The 26461-nt window shown below is 61.8% G+C and overlaps 3 protein-coding genes across 6 annotated transcripts in view; 2 read left to right on the plus strand and 1 right to left on the minus strand.

The window, feature by feature from the left end:
• Positions 1 to 11798, plus strand: part of MYO15B (myosin XVB) — a 31990-nt gene extending 20192 nt beyond the window's left edge. The window contains exons 31-65 of the mRNA XM_042914507.1: positions 202 to 363; positions 610 to 710; positions 812 to 888; positions 1012 to 1096; positions 1261 to 1359; positions 1485 to 1594; positions 1694 to 1891; positions 2093 to 2171; positions 2333 to 2437; positions 2520 to 2754; positions 2836 to 2923; positions 3040 to 3241; positions 3696 to 3808; positions 4016 to 4075; positions 4634 to 4709; positions 4828 to 4946; positions 5129 to 5247; positions 5328 to 5469; positions 5662 to 5773; positions 5886 to 6052; positions 6449 to 6600; positions 6769 to 6829; positions 6916 to 6988; positions 7403 to 7479; positions 8722 to 8795; positions 8888 to 9003; positions 9096 to 9190; positions 9314 to 9391; positions 9502 to 9598; positions 9780 to 9922; positions 10142 to 10257; positions 10593 to 10726; positions 10903 to 11036; positions 11151 to 11291; positions 11411 to 11798. Coding sequence (XP_042770441.1) covers positions 202 to 363; positions 610 to 710; positions 812 to 888; positions 1012 to 1096; positions 1261 to 1359; positions 1485 to 1594; positions 1694 to 1891; positions 2093 to 2171; positions 2333 to 2437; positions 2520 to 2754; positions 2836 to 2923; positions 3040 to 3241; positions 3696 to 3808; positions 4016 to 4075; positions 4634 to 4709; positions 4828 to 4946; positions 5129 to 5247; positions 5328 to 5469; positions 5662 to 5773; positions 5886 to 6052; positions 6449 to 6600; positions 6769 to 6829; positions 6916 to 6988; positions 7403 to 7479; positions 8722 to 8795; positions 8888 to 9003; positions 9096 to 9190; positions 9314 to 9391; positions 9502 to 9598; positions 9780 to 9922; positions 10142 to 10257; positions 10593 to 10726; positions 10903 to 11036; positions 11151 to 11291; positions 11411 to 11470 — 4000 coding nt within the window. The 3' untranslated portion in view covers positions 11471 to 11798. The remainder of the gene's footprint in view (positions 1 to 201; positions 364 to 609; positions 711 to 811; positions 889 to 1011; positions 1097 to 1260; positions 1360 to 1484; positions 1595 to 1693; positions 1892 to 2092; positions 2172 to 2332; positions 2438 to 2519; positions 2755 to 2835; positions 2924 to 3039; positions 3242 to 3695; positions 3809 to 4015; positions 4076 to 4633; positions 4710 to 4827; positions 4947 to 5128; positions 5248 to 5327; positions 5470 to 5661; positions 5774 to 5885; positions 6053 to 6448; positions 6601 to 6768; positions 6830 to 6915; positions 6989 to 7402; positions 7480 to 8721; positions 8796 to 8887; positions 9004 to 9095; positions 9191 to 9313; positions 9392 to 9501; positions 9599 to 9779; positions 9923 to 10141; positions 10258 to 10592; positions 10727 to 10902; positions 11037 to 11150; positions 11292 to 11410) is intronic.
• A 111-nt stretch (positions 11799 to 11909) lies between these two features.
• RECQL5 (RecQ like helicase 5) overlaps positions 11910 to 26461 on the minus strand; it is a 35301-nt gene continuing 20749 nt past the window's right edge. Inside the window, exons 9-20 of the mRNA XM_042914761.1 lie at positions 16279 to 16497; positions 15926 to 16025; positions 15755 to 15791; positions 15574 to 15632; positions 15420 to 15493; positions 14953 to 15046; positions 14533 to 14667; positions 13672 to 14207; positions 13430 to 13520; positions 12980 to 13204; positions 12688 to 12757; positions 11910 to 12597 (exon numbers count right to left, since the gene is read on the minus strand). Of these exons, the coding sequence (XP_042770695.1) occupies positions 12497 to 12597; positions 12688 to 12757; positions 12980 to 13204; positions 13430 to 13520; positions 13672 to 14207; positions 14533 to 14667; positions 14953 to 15046; positions 15420 to 15493; positions 15574 to 15632; positions 15755 to 15791; positions 15926 to 16025; positions 16279 to 16497 (1741 nt within the window). The 3' untranslated portion in view covers positions 11910 to 12496. The remainder of the gene's footprint in view (positions 12598 to 12687; positions 12758 to 12979; positions 13205 to 13429; positions 13521 to 13671; positions 14208 to 14532; positions 14668 to 14952; positions 15047 to 15419; positions 15494 to 15573; positions 15633 to 15754; positions 15792 to 15925; positions 16026 to 16278; positions 16498 to 26461) is intronic.
• On the plus strand, positions 14641 to 26008 carry SMIM5 (small integral membrane protein 5). Of its 4 annotated transcripts, none has more exons than XM_042914764.1 (4): positions 14641 to 14682; positions 18763 to 18975; positions 24808 to 25001; positions 25462 to 26008. In XM_042914764.1, the coding sequence occupies exons 3-4, from the start codon at positions 24875 to 24877 to the stop codon at positions 25569 to 25571; spliced, it is 237 nt and encodes a 78-aa protein (XP_042770698.1). In that variant the 5' UTR covers positions 14641 to 14682; positions 18763 to 18975; positions 24808 to 24874; the 3' UTR covers positions 25572 to 26008. The 4 variants fall into 4 exon arrangements, with proteins under 4 accessions (XP_042770698.1, XP_042770696.1, XP_042770699.1 ...); XM_042914762.1 differs by having other exon boundaries at positions 14662 to 14739; XM_042914765.1 differs by lacking the exon at positions 14641 to 14682 and adding an exon at positions 15639 to 15760.

Consider the following 26461-nt stretch of genomic DNA (forward strand, 5'->3'; position numbering starts at 1 on the left):
AGTGGGCTCCATAAATCAATGAGCACGTCAGAGCCGATGTACAGGTAGAAGGCTGTGGGGTGCAAATGAAGGAGAGCCGTCTGAGGAAACCAGTTCCCAACCCAGGTTCCGCCAGCCACCTCCGCTTGGCCCGCGCTCAGGTCCTTGCCCTTTCCCTGGGGGGCCGTCTTCCTGGCTGACCACTGCCTCCGTCCTTCCCAGAGGCCTGGAGGTGCCCCCCCGTGGCTGGTCCGTGTCACTGCACTCCAGGGATTCCTGGCAGGATTTGGCTGGCTGTGACTTCGTGCTGGACCTCATCGGCCAGACTGAGGACCTGGGGGACCCCGTCAGTCCTCGCAGCTACCCCATTGCCCCCCGTGGCTTGTAGGTGCCGCCCAGCGCCCCTGTCCCCAGCCTGTTCCTGTCTCAGATCTGTCATAGGTGACCCCCCGTAGCTACCCCATCACACCCTGGGGTTCATAGGACCTGCTGCAGGGCCAGCCCCCCTCCAACCTAACCTTCTCCCACCACACGGGGATGACCCCCCACAGCGGCTTCTATCCCTTGCCTCAGCCGGGGCACCACCCCCATCCGAGGCGCCCCCTTAGCTGGGCCCACTGTCTCCTGCAGACCTGAGGACATCCCCCCCGCCCCTGGCATCCAGGCCCCCTCACTGCCCCCAGATCCACCTCCGGGTCCGCCCCCAACACTGTCCAGCAGGAGCCACACAGGTAAGGCAAGAATGGACACAGTAAGGCTGGCACGTGATGGGAATGGGGGTGCGGGCAGCCCCATACCCTAGAGTGACACTAACCCGCCTCTGGCCCCACAGCCGAGTCTCAGGTCTCAGGGAGTCTGGACGGCTTCCTGGACCACCTCTTCGAGCCGGTCCTCTCCCCAGGCCGCAGCGTGAGTGTTCTGCACACACACCCGACCCCCACCCGCCCCTGCCCCTGCCCCACTCCGATGCCTCTCCCATCTCTCCCAGGGCTCCAGTTCTGACCCCACGGCCTATGGCCTTTGTCCCTTCAGGATCTGGAGCAAGGCTGGGCTCTGAGCAGCCGCATGAAGGGAGGGGGCGCCATTGGGCCCATGCAACAAGGCAGCTACCCCATGGGTGAGTGCAGGGCTGAGCACCTATCCGGGGTCTCCCCAGGCAAGCATGGCCTGGGACCCCGCAGGAAGCACCCGTGGCCCCCGCTCTTCTTGTTGTCTGGGGCTGGAGGGAGGTGGTCGTTGGGCCTAGATAGGAATCGACCTGGGAAGGCCCTGTGCCCTCAGTTTACCCAGGGATGATGCAGATGCCCGGATACCAGCCGGCCATGATGCCTGCAGCCATGCCCATGATGCCGGCGGTGGGCGCAGTCCCTGCCATGCCAGGTAAGGTGGAATCCCGGGTCCCTTCTCGGGTAGGAGCCGGAGGAAGGGGGGGTCCGACCAGGGTCCCGGAGGGGACGGTGGGCGGAGGGCCGTGAGCAAGCTTGGCACTTGTATGCCACTTGCAGCCATGGTGGTGCCGCAGCAGCCGCAGCCGCAGCCCCTGCTTCCCAGTGTGGACCCGAGGCAGCTGGCGGCCCAGCAGCAGAACTTCATCAACCAGCAGGCGCTGATCCTGGTGAGGGTGGGCAGGGCCCGCAGGTTGCCTCGTGGGGACAGGTCCGCGGGGCAGAGCCAGAGCGGCTCTCACCGGGCCCACTGCCCCCTCCCTCTTCAGGCCCAGCAGATGACCACCCAGGCCATGACCCTGTCGCTGGAGCAGCAGACGCATCAGCGTCAGCGCCAGGCAGAGGCCCAGACCCGTGGAGCTGCTGCCCCGACCTCACCCCCAGCCGTCACCCCCAAGCCCAAGAGGCCCCTGGCTCCACGGGAGGAGCCGGAGCAGGAGCTGGAATCGGTGGGTGCTCGCCTGAGGGTGAAGAGCTGAGGCCAGGCAGGTGGCACGGCCTGGGGTGGAGACAGCGGGCTCCAGGACTGGCCGGGAGACCCCACGGGAGCAGGAAGATGAGAAGATGCCCGGGGCCCTGGCCCCAGAGATGGGGTGGGGGTGCAGGTGCTGGGAGAGTGGCGACTTGGCTGGCCAGGCTGCTCCTTCACTCCCCCTTCCCGCCCACAGGAGATCTCCCAGGAGCCCCGAGACAAGCCCCGGAGGCCCAAGAGCTTCCAGCAGAAACAGGACTTTTTCCAGAAACTGGGTGAGGGCGCTCGAGGTGGCAGGCCTGTGCACAGACCCGTCCGCCCCAGCCTGTCCAGGGCGTGTGGGGCACATTCTGCTCCCCTGCGTCAATGTAGCCTGTCCAGGAGGCTGATGGGCTGGCCAGGTGGAGAGTAATAGGGCCATCTGGGGCGCTTTCAGGGCAGCAGCAGATCAAGGTGAAGACAGTGAAGCCGCCGGCCAAGATACAGATCCCCCAGGAGGAGGAGCAGGACGAGGAACAGGACGAGGAAGAGCCCAGAGCAGGTGGTGGGGAACACGGGGGGTGGGCAGGGCCCGCCCTGTGGGTGTGCACAGGGCCTCACCTGTTCCTTCTCCTCCTGGCCAGTGCCATCCCCTCCTCCTCCCCCCATAGTGAAGAAGCCACTGGCACGAGGCGGGGCCAAAGCCGCACGAGAGGCTGAGGCTGAGCCGGCCCAGGAGGCGGGGCATGGTGGTGATCCGGTCCGCAGCTCGGACCCCGCGCCCCGACGGCGGGCAGAGCCCAGCAGGGAGATCCGCAACATCATCCGCATGTACCAGAGCCGCCCGGGCCCTGTTCCTGTGCCAGTGCAGCCATCCAGGTGGGTCCCGGGGGTGACCAGGGCTGGCCACTCCCCAGGGAGTCACCCTGTGGACTCGTGACCTCTTCCTTCTCTCAGGAGGCCCCCAACGTCTTTCATGAAGAAAAACAATCCCAAGGATGAGGCTCTGGCTAAGTTGGGGATCAGTGGTGCCCACACATCCACATCGGTGAGGCCCTATCCTGTCCAGGGCATGGCTTCTCACCTTGGGAGTCCAAGGCTCTCTGGGGTAAATTTAGCCTCACCCCTAGAGCCAGCTGTGCAAATTCTCTGTGCCTTCTCCAGGTGCTGTCCCCCAGCCCCAAGAAGGGCCCCCCGCCACCTGTGGCCCCTCGACCCAAGGTCCCAACACAGCTTGGGCCCTCCGACTCCATCAAAGAGGACCAGGGTCTGTTTGGCCAGACTCCGCCCACTGCCCATGCACCCCCACCTCCTCCACCGCCCCCACTGCCTGGGGAACCAGGGACCCTTTCAGCAGAGCCCCGTGGTGAGGAACCTCTTGTCCCTCGGTGGTGGGCTTCGTTGAGACGGCTGGGTTCCCAGCGGCCTGTCAGCACTCATGGCTGAGGTCGGCCGCTCGGGGTGCTCAGGCTTCGGGACTTTGGAGCCCCAGCTTCCTCATTGCCGTCCAGGGCGGGGCCCGGGCACTCCTGGGGCCCATGTGGCCCTGAGGGACTGTCACAGGGTGGTGTCCTCAGTACAAACCTGGCAGCTCCATCAGGAATTTAGTGGCCCTGCTGACCTGGTGAAGGACAGCAGGGAAGAGGAGGGCTGGAGACGGAGGCAGGAAATGGGACATGGGCAGGACGGAGGCAGCAGAGGTCGAGTGGGCAGAGCCCTCGCAGGGCCCCAGGGAGGTGAGGGTCTTCTGTCCCCACATCCCTGCCATTCGGGCTCTGGCAGCTCCTCGCCTGAAGCTCTCTGGCCCTTCCCTCTGCCAGGCTTGATGGAGCCCATGGGGGACCAGGGGGTCTCCACCCAGCTGCTCGTGCCCTCCGGCAGCGTGTGTTTCTCCTACGTCGGTGCGCCCTGGAGGCTGTTCCTACGCAAGGAGGTGGGCGCGGGGGGTGGGGGGTTGGCCGCTGCGGAGGGGTGGCAGGTGGTGGGCGGGGGCCCAGCGTCTCCCCACACACGAACACTGGGGCTGCCTCCCCACAACCCACCTCCTCAGGCCTGGTTTTCCTTCTGGGTCTGAGAGGAAGTGGGGGGCCAAAGAGGGGCACCGTTGCCAACTCTTTTCCATCCCCGTGCTCTCCGACAGGTGTTCTACCCCCGGGAAAACTTCAGCCATCCCTACTGCCTCCGGCTCCTCTGTGAGCAGGTGAGGGCCCGGGCCACCTGCAACATGGACAGACAGACTGCTCCTGCGTCTGGGCCAGGTTACCGTCAGTGCAAGAGGCAGGAGAGCAGTACTGATGGGGCAGGTGCTGTGTTTCGAGCCCTGCCTTTATTTAACATCCCTAAGAGTAAGGACCACTACTGGCCTGTAAGGAGGATGCAAAATCAAGCGTATATAGTCCCCAACATGGGCTCCGGCACCCGGCAGACGCTCCCCGATGCTTCTTTGCCACCGCTGAGTGCTCCCAGGACCCTAGCTCTTCCCCCAAATTCCAGAGCAGCCTCCCCTCCTCCCCCAGGTTCTGTTCCTTCAGGGGGAATTTATCTCGGTGACTGAGGAACAGCAGCCCGCTCATGCAGGTGGCCGTGGGGAGGCGAGTGGGAGCTCCAGGCGGAGGCGGCCCTGGGCTCAGAAGCCCCACGTCCCTCCCTGCTCCACCCATGCCCACGGGGCTCTTTAGCTTTTCCTCCGCATGTGGCTGCTTCCACGGTGAGCTCTGGCTTTGGGATCTGGTGGTGACCACTTGGCTCTGCCCCCCAGATCCTGAGGGACACCTTTGCCGAGTCCTGCATCCGGATCTCCCAGGATGAGCGGCACAAAATGAGAGAGCTACTGGGTAGGGTCCAGGGACCCTGGAGTTGGGGAGCTGAAGAGCTGGAGGGGGGGGGAGAGCAAACTCTGGGGTCCCCCTGTGAAGGAGCCTGAGGACAGTCTTGGGCCGTTCCTGCCCACAGGAGACCTGGAGGTGGGCCTAGATTCGCTCAGTACCACCGAGGACAACGTCAAGAAGCGTATCGTGGTGGCCGCTCGGGACAACTGGGCCAATTATTTCTCCCGAATCTTCCCTGTCTCGGTCAGTGAGGCTGAATGTAGGGCTGGGGATGGCAGTACCACAATCTGGCTCCTAGCGTGGCCTGCGTGGGCCTTTGTGGCAGGGATGAGAGCTGGGGGTGGGGTGGGCACAATGGAAGGACCCCCCGGGGCATCTTGGATGGCGGTGGGGAACCGGGAGCCTGTCACCTTCCTTCCGGGCAGGGTGAAAGTAGCAATGACGTGCAGCTGCTGGGCGTGTCCCACCGGGGGCTGAGGCTGCTCAAGGTGACCCAAGGCCCCAGCGTCCACCTCAACCAGCTGAAGACTCTCTGCTCATACAGGTGAACCTGGGCTGGGGGCTGGGCTGTGGATGGCCCCAGGGGTGAGAGGGCTCCCAGCTCATGCCTCCACCTGTGCACAGCTTTGCTGAGGTGCTGGGCGTGGAGTGCCTGGGCAGCTCCACTCTGGAGCTGTCACTAAAGGCTGAGCAGCTGGTGTTGCACACGGCCCGGGCAGGTGCCATCAAGGCCACGATTGAGCTGTTCCTGAGTGAGCTCAAGAAGGCAAGCGCAAGCCGGGCAGGGGGCTGGGTGGGGGCAGGGGCTGGTCAGTCGAGCTCCCTCAAGCCACCAGGGGTCCTCGGAACTCTGGAGTGCCGGGTGGCGGGCGAGGCCAACAGGGGGAGCTGGTGAGGCGGGCAGGACCGGGGCTACAGGCAGCCTGGCTCCCTTACCTGCCCGCCCTCTTGCCTGCAGGACTCTGGCTATGTCATCGCCCTGCGAAGCTACATCACCGATGACCACAGCCTCCTCAGCTTCCACCGTGGGGACCTCATCAAGCTGCTGCCAGTGGCCGCTCTGGAGCCCGGTATCCTTGGGGGGCAAGCAGGGTGGCTGGCACAGGGAGGGCAGCCCATGGCGGAGCCTCTGAGGGGCAGAGGGGCCAGGCGGGCGAGCCACCATGCTTGGGTGCCTTCCAGGTTGGCAGTTCGGCTCCACCGGGGGCCGTTCTGGACTCTTTCCCACCAACATGGTTCAGCCAGCTGCTGCTCCAGACTTTTCCTTTTCGCCAGAGAGGAGTGGCCGGCACATGAGTCAGCTGCAGCACGGAGAGCCAGGGCTGGCTCGGTGGGAGAGGGCCACGGAGGTGAGGAAGATTGGGGGGAGGGGGCGGGGGAAGGCGAGGCCTAACTAGGAGGCGAGGAAGCAAAGGGCTTGATTGCCCCTGAGTGGCCAGGTCCACCTGCCGCCTGGCGGGTGGTGCTTGGTCTGATGCTGCCCCTCTGCCCTCTCCCAATTTCTTGCCTGGTCTCCTCAGCAAGGCTGTGAGCTCCTTGCGGGCAGGGCCTGGGCCGTATGGCCTTTGTGTTCCCTCGCAGTGTTGCAGTGGTCCCCTAGAAGATGCTCAGTAAACACTTCTTGACCCTCCTGGTGGTGTGCTCCCTCCAGCTGCTCTCCCTGGGTTGGGCTGGGTGGGGGCTGGGCATGGCCTCTGGACAGGCCCGTGGGCACTCGGGTGGCATGAGACGTCCTGTGTTCCCAGCGCCATGCCCACCCCCGGAGCCGGACACACAGTGACAACTCTGAGGCCACCAGCTCGACCCACTCTGCGGCCTGCCCCTCTCTGTCCACGGAATCCCACAACTACACCATGCAGGAATTTGCCCTGAACCACTTCCGTAAGCCTCAGACCTTGTGAGTGCCCCGGGCCCACCCTTCTGCTTGCCCATCCTCAGTCTCCCTGAAGTAGGCCTTCCTGCTCAGAGCCACCAGGCCCGTGCTTTTAGCACTCGCCCTACACAACCTGCGATGGGGGGGAGGGGGGGCAAGCAAGCAGGGCTGTCCTCCCCTCTGCCCCCTCAGGCTGCACCAGACACACGGAGATGCTAAGAAGGCCATGGCCAGCCTGGTGCAGTACACCAAGGTGAGGGGGACAGGTGGGGAGGAGTCGGGCCAGCGGATCTGCCCTCTGGCCCCCACAGACCCCCAACCCAGTCTCTTCGGCCGCAGGCTCCCATACAAGAATCGCTCATCAGCCTCAGTGATGAGGATGCCAACAGGCAGGCTGTGGAAAGCTTCCAGGGTGAGTGGCCACAGCATCCTGTGTCCCCATATCCGTGGTGCCTTGGACCTAGGTGCCAGGTCTCCTTCCCTCCTCGAGTTTGTCAACTCAGGGAAGCTCACTGGTGGTTACTGTACCTCAGAGCCCTCACCTCCTTCTACGCACACCCAAGGAGTGGTGGGTCGTGTGTGGTCTGGACAGACAGGCTGCAGTATGTCCAGCTGGCTCTGGGCCATATGCAGCCACAGGTGCCCACGGCACCCCTCTCTCTCAGAGCCCTGTCTCCTCATCGCTGATGTGGAGATTGCTCTGCTCTGCCTGGCTCCCGTGCATTTTCGAGAGCAAGGCAGGAGACGATGGGGAAAGCCCTGTCTGGTGACAGGAGCCAGGGCCAGGCCCCCCACCCAGCTCACCAGCTTCTCCTCCTGCCTGCAGTTCTGATGCAGTTCATGCAGGACCAGCCCAAGCCCCGGGGCAAGAATGAGTCGGAGCTCCTTTACGAGCTGCTGAGGGTAAGCAAAAGCTTGTGTGCTGAAAGCTGGTAGGGGGTGGGGGGCGGGTACCGTGTGCCCGAGGGTCTGTTCCGGTCTTCATGCCCGGGCCTGAGTGAGTTCCCCTTTCCCTTGGCCACTAGTCTTTCAAATGATCCAAAATTTACTGAGTCCCCATTACATGCTGGGGGCATGGCTGTGAACCAAGCAGGCCAGGTCCTCGCAGAGCTTACAATCTGGTGAGAGAGGACAGTCGCAAAACCATGACACAATGTATCCAAGAGTTCAAAGTGCTGTGGGGAATGACACAGAAGGGAAGGGGATGCTACAATGCAGACGCTTGGTGACAAGGTGACACCGGAGCAGCGATCTGAGGGAAGCCGGGGAGAGAGGCACGTGTGCATCCGGGCAACACATGCAGGCGGAGAGAGGGGCAGGGGTGACGGTCCTGATCAGGGCGAGTCTCTAGCACCAGCAAAGCCAGCATGGCTGGAGCCCAGTGAGCCAGGTCAGGGTGGAGGATAAGGCCTGGGAGGGGTGGCAGGTCCAGGTCATGGCAGGCCATCGTAGGCTACTACTGGCACTCTGATTTCTCAAGAGGAGGGGCACTCGAGGAGGTTGCAGAGGGACTGGCTTACACTTTGAGATGGCTCTGGCTGTTTGCCACCCCTCCCAGGGGGGTGTAAGGGCCAGAGGAGGTTATGGCCACGATCACCAGGTGAGGGCGGTGCTGCTGGCCGAGCCCACAGGTAGCAGCAGAGAGGAAAAGGCTCAGAGCAACAGGGTTTGCTATGAATTGTATGGGGGGTGTGACAGAGAGGGGCCAAGGGTGTCACCGAGGCCCTGGGCAGAGCAGTGACCATCTTCAATAGGAAGGCCCGAGGGAGGAGCAGGTCTGGGCTGGTGCAGGAATGTTTTGGGCAGGTGAAATCTGGGGTCCACTCTTCCAAGCAGGGGGCCTGGGTTCAAGGGAGAAGTTTAGGCTGGAGGCAGGCACCAGCAGACAGCAGGTGGGAGGAGCTGAGATCATCAGGGCACGTGTAGACAGAGGCCCGAGGGCACGGTGTTCCCTAGAGGTCAAGGATAAGGGGAGCCAGCAGAGAAGACAGGGCCGAGCATAGCCCATAAGCAGATGAAAACAGTGATTTAGAAAGTGACCACTCGGGCACAAGCTGTGACAAAGACCAAGAGCTGGCCGCCTGCCCGTGGCCGTTAGCAGGATTTCTCCCTGACTTTAGACCCCATGCCACCCTGCCCCCACAGCTGTGTCGGGAGGAGAACCTCAGGGATGAGATTTACTGCCAAGTCATCAAACAGGTCACAGGACACCCTCAGCGGTGAGTATGCTGAGCCGGGGGGAGCAGGGAGGCCAGGCCGGTGCTGAGGCCGGGATCTGGCCAGCCTGAAGCCCAGGCTCTCTGCCCTGCAGGGAACACTGTGCTCGTGGCTGGAGCTTCCTCAGCCTCCTCGCAGGCTTCTTCCCCCCGTCAACCACGCTGATGCCCTATGTGACCAAGTTTCTGCAGGAGTCAGGCCCAAGCCAAGGTGCCTATGGGAGGGACTTCCGGCCTGGGGTCTCAACAGCTTGGCGAGGGGTTTGGAGATGCCTGTGACCCCAGCCTGCTTCCCCTCTGCAGGGCTGGCCCAGAAAAGCCAGGAGCACCTCCAGCACACGGTCAAATATGGGGGGCGCCAGCGGCTGCCCTCTCCGGGTGAAATTCAGGCTTTCCTGGTACTGGGGGGGGGGGGGGGGGGGGGGGTACAGGTGGCTGGGCATTTTGGGACTCCCTGGTGGGGGACAGGAAGTTGGGGCCTCTGGCCACTGGAAGACTGACCCTGCAATCTGTCTTGGCAGAAAGGGCAAGCAGTCCGCCCGCTTCTCATTCACTTGCCAGGGGGTCTGGATTACAAAACCAGTATCCAGACTTTCACGGTGAGCATGGGGCTGCTGAGGAAGAAGGGCTGGAGGGGATGGGAAAGCTGTGGCATCGGGACCGCCCCCCCAAGTCCCCTCCCCCACCACGGCCCTGTCTCTGTGCCCAGGTGGCAGCAGAAGTGCTGGAGGAGCTGTGCCGGCAGATGGGCATCACTGACCCCCAGGAAATGCAGGAATTCGCCCTCTTCCTCATCAAAAAGGAAGGTGAGCCCCTTGCCTGGGGAGAAATGGGGGGGGGGGGGCAGGCTGGATTCCAGGAGGTGGCTTACCTGCCAGCTGTGTGCCCGTGAGTGAGGCGGGTTCCCACGCTGGGGCTGGCAGGCCTGCGGGGGCAGGGTTGACCCTGGACGGCAGGGCAAGCTGTGGACCTGGGTTCCCCACTCAGGCGAGCTGGTGAGGCCCCTGTGGCCCCACGAGTACCTCAACAGCGTGTTGGATCAGGACGTGAGCCTACACAGCTGGCGGCTCAGCTGGGAGACCCAGCTGCACTTCGATCACCCCACCTACATCACCAGCCACTACAAGCAGGTCAGCTGCCACCCCTGGCCCCGGGCCCCCCACCCCCTGCCCCCCACCCAGCCCCGGGCAGCAACTTGCAAGCGAGCCCCTGCCGGGGCGAGGGACCTCCAAGCCTCCCTCCCCCGAAGAAGAGATGGTGACAGGACCGAGCTCGAGCCCCAGGAGCCACCACCAAGTGGGGGCTTTGAGGCACAGCTGTCCCCTCCCCTCACTGCTGTCCCTCCTCAGGTGCTGCGGGACTATCTCCAGGGGAAGCTGTTGGTCAGTCCCCAGGCAAACACTCAACTGGCCAGGCTGGCCGCCCTGCAGCACCGCAGCCAGACCCAAGAGGACCGGCTGTCAGAGTGAGTGTGAGGGTGGCCCCACACCTCCCGTCACCCCTTGCCCCTGCTGGTGCTGAGGCCCACCTCAGCATGCACCCAAGGGCCTCTCCTTCGGCCCCCCACCCAATCCTCCAAGGTCAAGGCCGCTCAACCTGTACCCTTCCTGGCCTCAATGTGATGGGCCTGGAGTAGTGGAGGCTGTGTACACCTGACTTCCCCATCCCAAGCTCCTCAAGGGCAGGGCCCATACGTCATTCCTAAGACCGGATTCCCAGCCTCACCTGCCTGTAGTAGCCTTGCTCGTTTATTTAGCACCTGCTGTATACCCAGCCTCGACTGACCAGTCTGTGTCGTAGGCAAGACCTGTTGGCTTACTTGCCAAAGCCGCTGCAACGGCAAGTGAGCATGTCAACCATAAAGAACCTGATGGAACAGGAGCTGAGGTGGATGCAAGCATGCAGCTCCCAAGAAGCACAGATCAGCTTCATTGGTGGGTCTGGGGCCCTGGGGGTTGCGAGGGCCGGAGCAGGAGACCGTGAAGGGAAGGGGTGAAGGTGCAGGGCAGCTTCTCTACCTGCCCTGCCCCGCTCATCCAACCTGGAGGCCGTCGGGCAGGTCCCAGGGCCACAGTGACCAGAACTGCTATCCCGGCCCCTCCCTTCCCAGAGGCTGTGAGCCAGCTGCCCTTCTTTGGCTACACCGTCTACGTGGTGTTGCGGGTCAGTCAACTGGCCCTGCCCGGACCCAGCCTCCTGGGACTCAACCGCCAGCACCTCATCCTCATGGACCCCAGCTCCCAGGTGGGCCAGGCTCCCGCCCCGGTGCTGGCCTGAGCACCTTGCGCCACTCTCCCACCATCCACGGTGACCCCTCCCCTGAGAGGGTCCAAGCTCTGCTGTCTCTACTGCCCCCAGAAACTGTACTGCTCCATCGCCCTGAAGGACCTGCAGAGACTCCACCTGCTGAGCCCCCTGGAGAGCGATGGGCCCCCTGGCCTGGAACTCAACTACGGCTCTGCCGACAACCCCCAGACCATCTGGTTTGAGCTGATGAAGGTGAGCGGCCAGGGCCTCCGACGACATCCTGGGAAGGCAGCGCACGCGTGACCCAGGCCTGGCGTGGGGTGGGGGTGCAGAGCGGGGAGCCCTGTCCTCATGTGCCTGTGCCCCGGCAGGCCCAGGAGCTGAAGCACACCATCGCCTTCCTGAAGGACAGCGGCACTGCTTCCAACTAACGGCTGGCCTCACCCAAGAAGGTGGGGAGAGGGGAGGAGACGAGGAAGGGGCCCCTCCCACACCCAAGTCTGACTGGGAAGGTCTCCCTTGGGTGCCATCAGGCCATTTTGGTTTGGACTCCACCCCCCCACCCCCGGCTGTTCTGGAACCTCCCGCAGCACGGAGCTCCTGGCCCACGTGGAGGCCATGAGGCAGGAGCTACTATGGTGACATCAACTGGGAAAGAGAGTAGCAAGACTCCCCCCTGGGGGGTTCCCGGAGTGGGGGCTGCAGGAACTCGCTTGGGCAGCTGATGCTGCCTACCCTGGGGGAGATGCCCGTATGGCGCCAGGCCCTGGCTCAACACCAGAACGATCCCAGGCCTGGGAGAAGCAAATGCTGAGGAAATAAAACTCCCAAGAGAAAAAGGCTGTGTTTGTGTTTGGCGGGGGAGGGGTGTCAAAACCAACAGGACTTTTATTTCTCAGGTACGTCTCAGTCCGGCCCGGCCTTCCCGACCAGGAACTGAGCAGAGCGCAGGGTGCGGAGGCTGCCCTTCTCCTGCGCTCTGCACCCAGGGCCAGCCTGGAAGCTGGCCTCGCAAGGGAAGGGGGGAGTGGCCCAGGACCTGAAGGGGCCAACGCCTCGGACGGGTGGGCTTCACCCTGGCTTACAACTTGTTAAGAATAAGAGGTGGAGGGACCACGCCTTCCTCCTGTTCCCCTGGCAGCAGCCACACCGCCCCACTACCTCCTAACCTGGGGATCTGGCTCAGAAAACCCAGCCAAGAGAGGAAGGGAGGCTAGGAGGAAGAAGACCTCAGATTTTGCAAGCAGAAAGGTGGCTGGCCTCTGGCCTCCGACCTTGATTTAGGAGGCGTCTGGGGCCATCTCCAAAGCAAGCATGGTTGGAGGGGGGAGGGACCCTGAGCAAAGAGGATGCTCCTGATGGCTGCAGGCTTTCCACCTTCCCATTCCTGAGCGAGGCCCAGGTTGGCCCCCGGTTGAGGCCGGGGGAGCACTCTGGCCCTAGTGGGCAGCAGCCGGTCATCTCTGTGGGTCACACAGGCCGTGCCAATCAGCTTCACTCTCGCACCGGGCCCGGCCATGGAAAAACTGCTTGATGAGATGCTGGGCCTCTTCCTTTACTACAGATTTGAGAAGGGGAACATGAGAGCCAGTCCCCTCCCCACCACCGAGCCCCGCAAATTCCCTGGCCTGGTGATGCAGGCACTCACCGCTCTTTCCGGGAGGAGTCTTCTGAGTCAGCGAGTGTGAGAGGTGGCGGGCGAAGGCTTTAAACAATTCCTGGAGGCGGAGGGTGACAGGAGCAAAGGGTGCAGACCCCTGCCCTGCCCCCACCAGTGGCCCATAGCCATGACCCAAGGGCAAGGCGGACCCAGGGAAGCAGGCAGCGGCCTTAGGACCTAGCCTGCTTCCGCCCCGCTTTGTCCTGGCTATAGGTAGGACCTGTCCTGCGCCCAGGTATCCCAGGCCCAGGAGAGGGCAGAATCCACCCACCTACCCTACCTTGGATGCAAACTTGCCCTCCTTGTAGAAAGGGGTCAAGCATTTGACCACAACATTTGCAGCCTCCTTGAGGGAGATGCCAGGGACCGGGAGAGGACAGGAGCCTTGGGCTGTAGGGTTCAAGGTGTTCTGACTGCTGGCCAAGATGCTGTCCTCGGCTTCAGCTAAGATGGAGGCGTTGGCTGAGAGGCAAGGCCTCTTCTGAGCCTGGCTCTCTGGGCTCTCCTGTGCAGGACCCAAATGGAGCATCACTCTCGGGCTCCCTGTCACAGCCCCTCCCCTCCTTCTGGAAGACTGGGCCTCAGCATCCGCTGGCTCCCTCCAGCCCAGCCCATCTAACTCTGGGATATAAAAAGAGGGAATTTTCCCCAAATGCCTAATCGGGAGAACAGAGCAGACACCAGCCTAGTCTACAGGCCTCCTCCCCTGTGGCCCCATCCCTGTCAGTACCTGCTGGGTTCTGGGCCGCTTGCCCGTGCGTGTCTCCTTTGTGGGGGTGGGCTGGCCTTCAGGGGACCCCTGGTTTCTGGGTGGGCAGGCCCTGGCCAGGGAGGAGAGCAGGCGTCAAAGGCTCCAGGCACCAGCGGCACCCTCAGCTCAGCTGGCCCAGCAGAGCACACCCTGGCCAGGGCTTCAGAGATCCAGTTAGCAAAAGAGATTCCAAAGAATTTCAGAACTATCAGAGCCCTTACCTTGACCTCTCACTGGTGCACTCCTTGGTCTGGGGGGATGCAGCCAAACACCCCAGGGCTCCATCTTCCCCTGCACACTTCTCTGGGACTGCTGGGGGTCCCCGCATTCCCTCATGGGAAAGGCTGGCACCTCCTGTCCCTGGTGCTGAGGTGAGGGGAGACGGGCTCTTGGCCCTTTGGCAGAAGCGGGCGATGTTCTGAGAATCTTTGAGGGCTGCTGCGGCTAGGAGCTGCTGTTTCTTGCTGGCCCGGGCCTTGGCAAGGGGACCGCCCTTAGAGGGACTTGTCGCCTTCTTCTCAGGGGAGGACCCCCCACAATGAGCACTGCTTCCAGGGGCCTCTCCTCTGGGCCTCGGGAGGCACTCACTGCAGTCCTCACTCTGGAGGCTGCGGGGCTGGCTGGGGAGCTCCCGCTCACCTCCCAGCACAGGCTGGGGGGCTTGCTTCTCGGCCCGCATCTTCTCCATCAGCTCAGTGGCCGTCTGGAATGGGCAGGAGCCTTTGGGAAAACCAGCTCCCACCCGCTTGGGTTTCGGCTGTGAAGAAGAGGAGAGAGGGTTCTGACCACCAGGTCCTCGAGGACACTCACGGGCTGGTCTGGAATGGCTCTTGGGAGCGGAGGAGGGAGAAACCAGGCAGGACACTGCTAGGGGGTCAGGCTGATGAGAGAAGATCTGTGGGGGCTGCAGAGGTACAGCTGGGAGGGCAGGGAGGCTGGAGGGCCTGCCCCAGGGTGCCTAGGGCCGCGGCTACGGTGCCCAGAGAGGGCCAGTGGCCATACTGTGGCTGAGGACAAGGGGAAGTGATGCCTTTCCCCTTTCCCAGACCCAGGTTTGGGGTGGATGCCAGGACACCACTCACCGAGTACACTTGGGAGGCCGGCCGGATGTCATACTCGGTGGGTTCTGGGGGCTGGGCCTGGGCATTGTGACTTCTGGTGTCGCCTCCCATGTCATAGAGCTGCCCCTCCTTGGAGGCTCTGTGGATCTCGGCCACCTGAGTCATGGACAGGTAGGGATGCCGTGGCACCCACTAGCTCCTGAAAGCCCCGACCCAGGCTTTCCACAGGTGAGATTCTGGGGCCTGTGGCTGAAGGTCACTGGACACTGGACAAGTTCTAGTCCTCAAGGGGTTGGCTAGAAACATCTTCAGCTGGCAAAGACGGGAGGTCAGGCTCCCCTGTGTACGTGGCTGCCTTGCAGGGGGCAGGCAGACAGCCTGGGAAGGTAGAGGGGCCGCCTCTCCCACCCTAGCCCATAAGCACACCCTGCCTGGGCCCACCTTCTTTAGCACACTGGCCTTGTACAGGTTGGCCACCTTGGCATTTCGGAACATCTCATATTCCAGCTCCACAGCCCTGGGCTGGAGATCGGGTCTGAGGGTAAGAATAAGCACAAGGCATCAGGGGGGCCTGAGCCCTCTCTCTGTTGAGCTCCTACTGGATTCCATCTGGGGACCCTGGAGATGGCTTCACGGCCTGGTGGGACTGGCCTTGGGCACAGGGATTCCAACCCGGACTCTGGGCACCCTGTGGCTTACTGCCCTTCGGCAGGCGCTAGCAGACCCTTAGTCCTAGCTAAGCCTGCCCCTTGGTGGGGCAGTGAGACCTGCTGCCACTGGGAGCAGGATGCATCACGATCCGGGGAGGGGGTACCCAAGTAAGCCAGGAGGGATGGGGGCTCTTGTGGTCTGCAAAGGAACAAGGGCTCGGAGAAGCCTCCTAGGCCCCCGTGACCTGAGACACTCACCCATCGGCGGTCCCTGTGACCTGGCGATTACTGCTCAGAGCCTCTTCCAGAAGCCCCAGGCAGTGCTCACGGGCCTACACAGGGGAAGGAATTTTGTCACTCAAGCCTTAAGGTTGGGGGAGGAGTCTGGGGGACAGAGTTGCCCACCTCTTACCTTCACAGTGAGCCTGGGGATCTTCTTGCTGGAAGCCTCTTTCAGGGGACAGTCCTCATCTGTGGGGAAGAGGGGTGGGTCACTGCACTCTACTTTCTGCTTTGTGGAGTCCCCAGCCCACCGTGAGGCATCTACACCCTGGGAACAGCCCCAAAGTCCCTGAGGACACTTCGGTACTGACCCGGAGGTACGAAGTCTTCTATCTTGGGGTCTTTGCCCTGGAAGGTGACATGAAGGGCCTATGAGGCATCTTGCTTGGCTGCAGGATGGCCCCCCATCCAGCACCAGGGTAGGGGCCGAAAGAGTGTAAACAGGGGGCCACTAAACACCATCAGGCCCCCATCCCCTTCACCTTGCGTAGGCTCATCTGTCTTTGGTAGAAGAGATTCCATTCCCGCTTGTGGGCCTCGTCTCTGCCCTCGTCCCCACTGCCTCCAGACCCTTCGTCATACCTAGGGGACAGACTAGGCGTGAGCAGCCCTGGGCCTGGGCTCTGCCCTCCTGTCATGCCTCTCTGGCGGGGCGCTGGTTGTCTCCGAGAGCCTGGCCTCCAGCAGCAGCATCAAGCTCCTGGCTCCACCACGGCCCCCAGGGGCAAGGGGTGAACTACGGCATTGGGGCGCCTCTGGTCTGGCCTTGGCACGAGGAGGAGAATGCCAGCCTATCTGCAGTGGGTTGGGGGCCCCTGACTCCACGGCCCCTCACCTGCTGAAGCCCCCATAGCCCCGGCGGCCTCCCTCATACAGCTCAGGGTCAAAGCCATTCCCCTGGGAAGGCCCGATGCAAGTCTTGCTCCAGCTGCTTCTGTGCTCCAAGGCCTCCAGCTGCTTCCGCAGGGCCACAGGGTTCCGGCAGTGGTCACAGCCCTTGGTGCAGGCAGGAGGCGCATCCCCAAAGTACTTGGCGATGGCAGCATGGCGGCACCTGGCAGAGGCAGCACAACAGAGGCAAGGGGTGAGGGACCCAGACAGGCCAGTGTTCACTTACCCGCTCCCTAAACTCTGTCTGAGGAGCGCTACGTGCTGGGCACCACACTCAGCATCTCGTACGCCTCCTCTTGTGCGAGCCTGACAAGCAAGGCACTGTTTAGTTGCCCGTTTTACGGATGAGGACAATGAGGTGAAGTGTTCCCAAGGTCGTGTAACATATGGGGGAATCCGGAGAAGACAGGGTGTGACCCCCACTCCGTCCTGCTTCTCTATGGGTTCCTCCCCTCGGTCCCGGCCTCCCGCTCTGTGCTCTGTCCTCTGGCAGTGGGGTGCCCCGGGAACAGCTCCAGCTCTGGGTACAGATGCTGACTCTGCTGCTGAGGCTGCCTCCTTAGGGAAAGCATTTGACTTCCCAAAGCCTACACGTCCTTGGCTGTGAGACGCGGCAAGAGCGCCGGCTCCATGGCCGGGGCGTGGGGCGTGGTGCCTGGCACACACAACAAGGGTTCTTTTTAGCACCTTCGCCCTTTCCCGGAGGTGGGGGAGGGAGGGACCAGCACGAGGTAGCCCTACCCCAGCCTCAGCACTCTGCTCTGCCATCTCTTGATGGCCTCTTCCTTATCCCCAAGAAGACCGTGCCTGCGTATGCAGTCTTGGGCTGGGGGACCGCTCAAGAGCTGGAACCAGCAGCACTGAGAGCTGCCATCGTATGCTGGTCGCTGCTGAGGGCAATGGGAGACCAGCCTTGGCAGGAGTCTCGTCACATCACCCGGCGCCTCAACTCCACTGCCACGGCCCCGCTGCTGGGGTACCAGACTCCAGCTGTCCCTGACTCCCAGGAGGGGGGCACAGTTGGTCCTTGAGACAGGTGCAGAGGCCCCCAGGGTGGGGGGTAGGGTGCAGATCTAATCATGGCCCTTGCAAAGGGCCAGTCTTGCCACAGGAATGTAGCATGAGGTGGGAGAGCACGAGAGATTGGGCAGCAGAGGCAGGGCTGTCCAGGCGCCGTGTCCCGAGGACAAGAATAGGTGGTGTCACCCTCCAGCCAGAATGCCTCTCGATGTGAGCACCGCAAGAAACACTTTGAGGAGCCGAGACCCTAAGGGACAGGCACCAGGAATGAGAGCTGATGTTACACAGATCCTAGGGAGTGGGGTCTGGCTGCCTTGTTCAGAGAAGGCAGCTTTGAAGGCAGCAGATGGCAAGGAGGCCCAGGCAGCCACCAGGGGGCACTGTTCCTGCCACTCCTAAAACCAACATGCGACTCCTTCCACTGCTAGTCTGTGCATCTGCACAGTGGCCGCCTGTCCAGCCTCTGGGAGGCTCCGGCACCCAAGTGGTGTGGCTACACGGTTGGCTTCCTTCCCCCCCACCCCCCACCCCTCCCTCAAGCCCAGACTCACTGGGGTTTTGTGCTCACACTCAAAGGGCTCCATTGAGAGCTCACAGATGCGGGCTGGGGTCAGCTCCTGTCCTGCTCCTGTCCTGCTCCGGGCACAGCCTGATCTGCTGGGGTGGCACAACCAACCAAATGTCAAAGGGCCCTGCCAGCCACTGAGCTCTGGAGCCGGTCCCTGACGGCCAGGGCCAGGCCAGGCCGGGGCCAGGAATGAAGAGACAGCTCCAGCACTCTTTGGAAAGAAGGACATCGGCAGCGTCCTCCCTCCTGGGGTGGAGGAGCACCAGACACTTCCCCCGGCAAGCAGGCCATTCTCAAGTCACCCCTAAGTTCCTCCCCAAGGGCCTGGCCTCGTGGGTGGTCCGGCAGCTCCCCCAACTATTTACTTCCTAGGAGGGGCCAGAGGGTGGGACCAGCCAGGGAGTCTCGAGAGAGACAGGTTGGCTGGTCAGGCGGATGGGCTCAAACCCCTCCTGAGGGTAGGGAGGGAGCCAAAGAACTTGAGCGCTGTGGGGCGTCCCTCCCTCCTCACTCCACGGCTCAGGTGGAGCCTCCCAGAGGGCATCTTTGCCAGGGAAAAAGAGAGCCGACCTCTTTTATCAGCTCTCCGCCCAGGCCCAGCCCACGACGGCTTAGCACACACCCGCCAGGAGGGAGAGGAGAGGAAGAGGAGGCACAGAAGAGACGGGTTCGCCCTTGCAGACCTCCCAGGGGCAGGGCAACCACAGAGGAGTCTGAAGCCACCCTCAGAGGTCCCAGCAGGGATTCACTCGGCTGGGCAGGGGCAGGGCAGGGGCAGCGGTGGCACTGGCTCCCCTGCTTCAGTGGCCGCCCCTTGTAATTTGACACTTGGATCTCCAGGACGACCAACAACAAAAAAGCTGAGGCCGAGACAGCAGCTGGCTGTCAGCAGCCAGGAGCTCCACTCCTCTGAGGAAGGCGCCCAGCAGCGGGTCAGGAAAGAGGCATCCGAGAAGGAAGGAAGAGGTGGTGGCCGGGCGAAGCCAGGCAAGGGAGGCTGCCGGGCTCCCCAGCATCCGCGGTTGCCCCTCAACCCAACACCTGAGCTCCCAGGTGAGTGGTGCCGGCCACAGATTTTGGGTGAGGGGGCCAGCCAGGGCCCCCTGCCCCAAGGGTGGAGAGCCACAATCTAGCACGATCACAGGGGCTCGTGGGGGTGCACTCGGTCAGTCTCCAGACAGCCCCATTTCAATCTGGGCTCTCCCTTCTTTTGCGGGGATCCAGCCCTGGAGGGACACAGGCTGAGGCTGCAGCTCTCTGCTCAGAGTGCTTTCCTCCCTGCTTGCTGAGCAGGCAGAGGGGCCCCGAGCGCCTGCTTACTCTGCAAGTTAGTTTAAGCTTTTTCTATTCAGGGGGCTTAAACAAGGGATTTGGCTGTCCTGGCCTGGGAGAGAAGGGCTGTCTGCTCTCTGGGCCTCCCTTTTTCCCAGGATCAAGGCAGAGCCCTCTGTCCCTGCTTTCTCCCAGTGGAGGAGGCTCAGGGCAGGGTCTGCCCCGCCACTTCGTGCCCCTCAGGATGTGGCAGGATCCACAGCAGCTCTGCCCATCTGTGTCCTGCATCAGAGTGGCAGCTGCCACCCCTTGAGAGGGGCTTGGCCCACTCGTTGCCAGGTGTTCCTAGCTCAGAGCCAAGCCCGGGTGCTCCTCCCTGGGTCCATTTAGAATCCCACGACCCCCCAGGTCTCTCCAAATGCTGTGCCAGAAGCATGAGGGCCTGACCCTGAACCCAAGGTGGGGTGGGGGAGGAGGCGATGGTGAAACTGAGGCCGGTGAAGGACCCACCCGGTATGTGGCCCTGTGACACGCCATTGGAATGCTGACCCCAGCATGGCTCTCCAGCAGCCCCGGGAGCAGCCCCCTTGGGCAGGGCCCCATGAACGGAGGCTGCCTGCTCCTCCTGCCTTCTTGTCCTCACACTAGGGCTAAAGTCTCCCTTCCCCGCCCCCCAGATGTTTCCCCCAAAGCAAACAAACTAGTATCTACTAGGAAAGAAAAACAACAATCCAGGGAAAAGTGGAAACCAAGAATCAGTCCAAGTGTTCTTGGCTCAGCAGAGTCTGTGAGATTTGGCCTGAGTCGGTGGCTGGAGAGGCTAATGCCCTGCAAAGATGGCCATGCAAGGCAGAGAGGGGACAGGCGCTGGCCTGTGTTGGAGGCAGCAGACAGGACTAGGTAAGGGATGGGCACAGTGGTGAGCCCAGGGCTACCCCTGCTGGCTCTGATCTGTAAGACGGCCCAGGCAGGCGTGCGGGCGGGGATCAGAGTCCCTGCGGCCACAGGACATACGTGGATGGGGTCCCCTGAACCCAGGCCCTGAGCTGGAACGGGAGGGTGATACCTAGCTTCTGGGGCTACGGGAACCATCGCTAGCAGCCGGAGGTGCCTCCTCCGGTCCTGGAAAGCAGGACTGCTCTGGGTTCAAGCAGCTACTTCCCACGGCAACTTGGAGCCAAGGCAGAAAAGGGCATCGTCTGAAGGCCTGATGCGGTCAGTGCACAGTGGACATCTCTGCCTTGCTGGTCAGGCCCCCAGACGCCGAAAATCTGCCACAACCGTCAGTTTGCCTCATGACAGCTGTTTCTCAAACAAGACAATGCCCTGTGGAGCAAGCGTGGCTACAACTCTCCATGACAAAATGACAGGGGCAGAGCATGAAACCCTTGGGGCCCTGAGCCACCGATACACCACTTATCAGTCACAAACACACCCGCCAGCCGCCTGTTCTCTTCCACAAGGGGCCTCTGGAGTTGAAGTATCAGTTTTGCAAGGAGGAAACGGAAGCTTCAGTACCAAATGGCAGTTGTCTGGCCTGCAGGTCACCCGTGTGCCCTGTCACAAGGCTCCCTGTGGCAGGAGATGCCACACAAAGGAACGTTTTCTGGTCCCTCCAGCCCCTCCAGCCTTCATCTCTGCCCGGCTCACTTTCCCTCCTCCACTGGCTGCCATTCCAGCCACAGAGCACCCTTCACAGGCTCCAGGAAGGGCCATGCAGGCAGCCAAGGTTGCTCTCTCTTCCTGGGGCCGTGGGAAGTCACTTGCTTGGCTGCCTCTGACCAAAGTACTCCAGAGCACAGGGCCGGCAGGGACTAGGATTTCCCTGATTCACAGGCAGGAAGTACAGTTTTGGAAGGAGTCTGGCAGAGCGAGATAGACCAGAAAGATATATACAATATCAGTATATACGTACCGATACGTACAATTATCAGTACCCCTCTGGGCTTCCCTGCAAACCTGGGAAAGTAAAAGGGATAAGAGGCAGCCAGCCTCAGAGCACCCGCTTTCCCCAGACCACAGCTGGGAACACTTACTCCCTATAGGGCAATGGCCAAGGAACATGCCGCAGGGTCACCTGACGACTGCTGGTTATATTGGGCACCAGGCGTCAGGCACCCCCTGGGCCTCGCTTTAAATAGCCCACTGGGAAGAGCGCCTGGGACCTGCTGGAATGTGCCTCCTCCCTCTTAGGAGCACAAGGCCCCTCCAGCTCCCACGGTCCCCACTAAGGCTTCTTCTGCTCAAGCCCAAGCTGGAAATGGCAAAACATCAACTGGAAAACAAAGGGCGTTCCCCTTCAGCCTTTGGGGCAGAACATCAGTGCCCGGTGGCTCCATTCCAGTTCACAGACGGACGGAAGCAGTGGGCAGCCCTGGGTGAGACCCCAGGGCTGGTACAGCTTGCCAATTCAGCTCACCAGAGGCACCCTGGGCGCAGGAGCACGATGCCATCTGTCCGCAGCCATACGGCCTGCCTCTGTGTGGACGGGCACTCCTCCCGGAGCGGGGCATGGGCCCCTGGGTGTGACTGCAGCATCCCCAGTACACAACACCCGGAGGATGGCCGACTTCAGAGCCGAAGCTTCTGATCGACAAAGTCCACCTTTCCCGTACGGCAGAGCAACCTCGGCCCCACCTGCCCTCTCCCTCTCTGGAGATCACACCCCTCAGACCGACAGGGTCCCCACACCACTTCTCGCTCACAGGCGGAGGCCTCCCCTCTATAACCCCTCCCCGGGGCTTTGGATGTGGAAGCACAAGTGACAAAGCTCCTGCTGCCCGGCTGGCCTCCGCCCGCTTCCTCTTTCAAGGAGTCTCTGGTGCTACATTAGGCAATGCAGGCACGGGGCCAAACAGGCTGAAAAAGCCAGACCAAGTGTAGACGGAGAGGAGAAGAGGAGCCCAACTCCTGAGCCCCGTGCAGACTCTCCCCCAGGGCCTTGGCTGGCACTTCTGTTCCCTCCTCCAGGAATGCGGAGGAATATTCTTCTGGAAACGGGAAGTGGATGAGCAGAGAGGCTCCGGAACGAGAGGGGATCGCCCTCCTTGTGCAAGCCAGCTTCGCCGGTCAAAGAAGGGGGGCGCTGTTCAGTGTGACCAGAGAAGAGGGGCACCATGCTCGGGAAGGAGTTTGGTGAACCTGAGACAGACACGTGCCATCTGTCCCTTTGGCAACAAGTCACATGTGGTTCCCAAAGAACAGGTGTGGCCCTGGCCTCGTGAGTGATGTGCCTGAATAAAGACAGTGCCCCAGACTCCTGAGCATGGAATGGGGCTGATCGTGCAGAGCACACCTGCGTTCAAAGAGTTCTGGGGCCCTCGTCCCTGCACTGGGCCCACCGCGAGGGCAGTGTCCTCAGAAAGCTGCTCCGTGGGCTGACTTAACCTTGCGAGCCACAGAGCAGGCTGCCTGAGACAGGTCTCCATCAAGAGACAGCATGGGGAAGTAGGGGAGCCTGGCTAGGCCCCCATCCTGCTGTGCAACCTCAGAGGAATCACTGTTTCCCATATGTAAAGGGAGGCAGGAATGAATGACGCATGGGATTCTAGATCTCTTGCCTCTTTGTATACTTGAAAACTGGGATCTTGATCGCCATTACGGAAATGTGCTAACCCCGGGATGGGGCATAAGAGAAGACAGAAGGCTATAACAGGAGACTCCCACTTCTGACAGGAAGCCCTCTAATCCTCCATGGACCCATCATCTGCCGGCTCCCCCCAACATTGCTTAAAATACAGCTCCCATCTCCAGCTTGCCCCCTCCCGCCCCCCCACCTTCCTTTACCTTACACACCACAGATATCCTGGGAATGAAAGACACAGACGAAACTCCCCAAGGTGTTTGGGGAGGGTCTTTGACAGTGTACAGGGTGGGGGTGTGACTGTCCCCAAAGGCTTCCTATGGTGGCCAGACCCCCCCCTCTCCACAGACACACACCGCAAGAGGGGAAGCCCACCTGCTGAGCACAAACGTGTGCCAGGATCTGTGCTTCCTGCCGCTGTGCTTCCGGGTGTCAATCCTCCCAACAGCCTTGAAGGATGGCTATCTCATCTTATGTAAGATGAGGAAAAGAAACAGACTCAAAGAGACAAAGTGACGCGTCCACGTCATGAAAGCAGAAAGGGGCAGGCATTCAAATCCAGGATGATCCAATGTTCCACGGGGTGCAGGCGACCTTGTGGAAGAGGAGACATAGGAGGCACATGCCAGCTGCCATCCAGGTCCAGAAGGACTATGAGGCAGAAGGTGGGGTAGAAGCATCCTGTGTGACCACAGGCAGGACCAACGAGGTCAGGAGGGGGTTCCACCTTCCAACGATCAGCGCTGCTCCAAGGAGGAACAGGGCAAGCTGCCGTAGCAGATGGGACTCCCCATCTCACCCAGAGGGGGCTCAAGCAAAGGCTGCACACCAGAGGGAGTGCAGAGAGCCAGGTACAGGGTAGGGGGTTCAAGCAGATGACCTTCCAAGCAGTTCTAAGACAGCTATACTGTGGCGATAGTACCAGGAGTGACCAGCTTCCAAAACTGTAGTCATCTCGGAAGAACCTGCCTGGCTGAGACCCAGGACAAGGCGGCAGTAATTAGATCCTGAGGTCTGGCACAAGACCTTGGCCACCTGTTATGCTCCCTTGGATTAGAGCTGCCTTGGTGAACAAGTTCAGGCTGGGTTGGCACCAGGCTGTCCCTGGTCCATCCCTGAAGAGGCACTGGCTCCCTCATGCCCACAGGGGAGGCAGAAGGGGAAAGAAACTCCTGATGTACAGCTGGCCCAACTCTCAGACTCAGCCTGGACCTTCACCGTCAGCCTATTGGGCACCCTTAGACAGGAAGAGGCTCTCAGTCATCACCTGGAAGGCTGAGTTGCTACATACCTGGGGCGAGGGTGGGGACACAAGGGACTCTCCTGGTCAGGCCAGAGGAGCAGGTCTGAGCCAGCAGAGGAGGGCCTGGTAAACCAGCCATGGGATGTGTGATCCTGTCCCGAGAGGCCTCCTTGGGGAAAAACTGCGGGGTACACGGCATCATCTCTGCCTCTTCAAAGAATACCATATGAGTAAAGAAACTGAGCTGATGGGAGAAGTGGAGGGCCCTGGAGGGGCTCAGACCACCTCCCCCAGTTAGTTCTCACCCAGCTGACCCCTGCCAGGAGCCCCATGTGCCCACTCGAGGAAAAGCCTGACTCCTTCTGCCCCACATATGATGAAAGGCAAGAGCACCAGGCTGGAATCCTAAAGCCCGGTCTCCCCACTGGGAACCCAGGGGAGGCACCAAAGTCCTGAAGGACCCAGGAGTCACGAGGGGAGCTGTGCCAGCCCAAGGCGCTCAGCAAACCCGGGAGTAGAAGAGTGAAGCCACCCCACCTCGAGGTCGGAAACCTTGGCCAACCGTGGCCAGCTGGCAGACCTCTCCTGTGTCTGGCAGTGCCACGCAGCCCCCGGCGGCAGGGCCTCAGGCTCCCTGCCATCACCAGCCTCCCTCAGTCCGGGTGGTGCCAGGCGGGTGGGGGCTGAGGGCCACCACTGGGTGGAGGGCCCTGATGGCTCCCTCCCCCGTCATGAGCCACCGGGGGTACAGGGGTGAGACCCGACTAACTCGTTCCACTGGCTGCAGGTGGGTGGGGACTCCCAGCCCCATCTCAGTGAGGCCCGGCAGGAGCCCGGCAGGAGCCTGATGCACCATGGCAGCCGCCAACTTTGTGCAGGAGATGCGCTCCATGGGCGAGAAGCTGCTGCTCAAGCTGCAGAAGCTGCCCCAGGCCGAGCCTGTGGAGATCGCGGCCTTCTCGGTCATCCTCCTTTTCACAGGTAAGCTGAGGCTCTCACGTTCTCCCCAGCGCCCCTGGTTCTTCCTGGCATCCGGGAAAGGTGAGACCACAGTGCTGGCCAGAGCGCTGGCCGAGGTGGCTGGGTGTCCCCCAGACAGAGGAGAGGCAGATGTCCCTGGGGGGGGAGCCAGAGGATTTCCCGAATCCTTGACAATTTGCTGATGGGGTGCAGAGGCAACCCCAAATCCCAACCAGGGGTGAAGGGAGAGAAGCTCAGGGCAGCAGAGGCGGCATGACAGGGAGGTCAGTGCCTAGTGGCTGGCACGGGGACAGTCGACACCTCTTGCCAGACTCTCAAGTATTTCTGACGAAGCCAGATCTCTGGCTAAAGGCCCTTTCCGCACACCTCTGGAGGGCTTTATTTAGAAGTAAGGCGTGTGTTCTTTCTCTTCCCTGCCTGAGCTTCCCGTGCTCTCTGCTTCTCTCTCCTAACCCCCCAGCCACCGTGCTGGTGCTGCTGCTGATCGCCTGCTGCTGCTGCTGCAGGGACTGCTGCTGCCCTGAGCGCAGAGGCAGGAAGGTCCAAGTGCGGCCCATGAGCCCACCGTGAGGGACAGAGACGAGGAGGAGAAGCTGGAGAGGAGGCTGCCAAGCCATGATCCCGCGTGCCAGCCTGGCCCCAGCCCTGGCCCTGCCGGGGAACCCGACACCTGCAGCCTTATCAAGGAAACAAGGGCTGGTACGGCCACCAAACTCTCACCTGCCAGTGAATACTGGGTGCCAAGGAGGAGTCACCTGTTTAAAACCTGAGGAAATTCTTTCCCAACTTGCACTTTCTAACAAAACACAGAAGTGGGGGCCCCATACCTGGAAGGAGAACAGCCTGCAGCGGTGGGGAGCCAGCCCAGAGGAGCAGGCCAATCAGAGGGGCTCTGTGCAACAGCTGCTGGACCCCAAGCTTCCCACCGGGGGGGAGCACGTCAGTATTCTATTCCGGTATTTGCCCGTTTCTATCTCAGTAAAAGCTTTCTGGTTGTGTTTCTGCGGCGCCAGACTCCCTGGCCTGGGCTCTGTGCTTCTGAAGGGCAAGGTGCCAGAATTCCAGGGGTGTGGCCGGTGACTGTCCTTGCCAGGCCTCTATTCTCCCTGTGCCCACGAACGCTGGAAAAACACAGGCAGGAATGCCACGCAAGAGGGAACCAGGGGAAGGAGAGGGTGAAAATCCATCAGCACTGGCTGCTACCAAACTCTGGCTACAGGTGCCCCCTCTACAGTGATGGGGCAGCGTTTGCCCAGGTGCTAGGCTCAGAAACGCCACTCAACAGCTTCGGCTGCCATTTACTTTAGCCTGAACACCCCACACCCACAGGCTCAGGCCCCTGGGTCTTTCCAAACTTCTAGAGTAAGAGAAGTCAGGCCTCTACTATTGCCTATAACCTGCATCCCAACCCCTCTGTCCTTTCCCCCATTGTGTCCCAGGCTGTCTGGCCCCAAATCCTC

The sequence above is a fragment of the Panthera leo genome, chromosome E1, assembly GCF_018350215.1.
Source record: "Panthera leo isolate Ple1 chromosome E1, P.leo_Ple1_pat1.1, whole genome shotgun sequence".
Taxonomy (NCBI): domain Eukaryota; kingdom Metazoa; phylum Chordata; class Mammalia; order Carnivora; family Felidae; genus Panthera; species Panthera leo.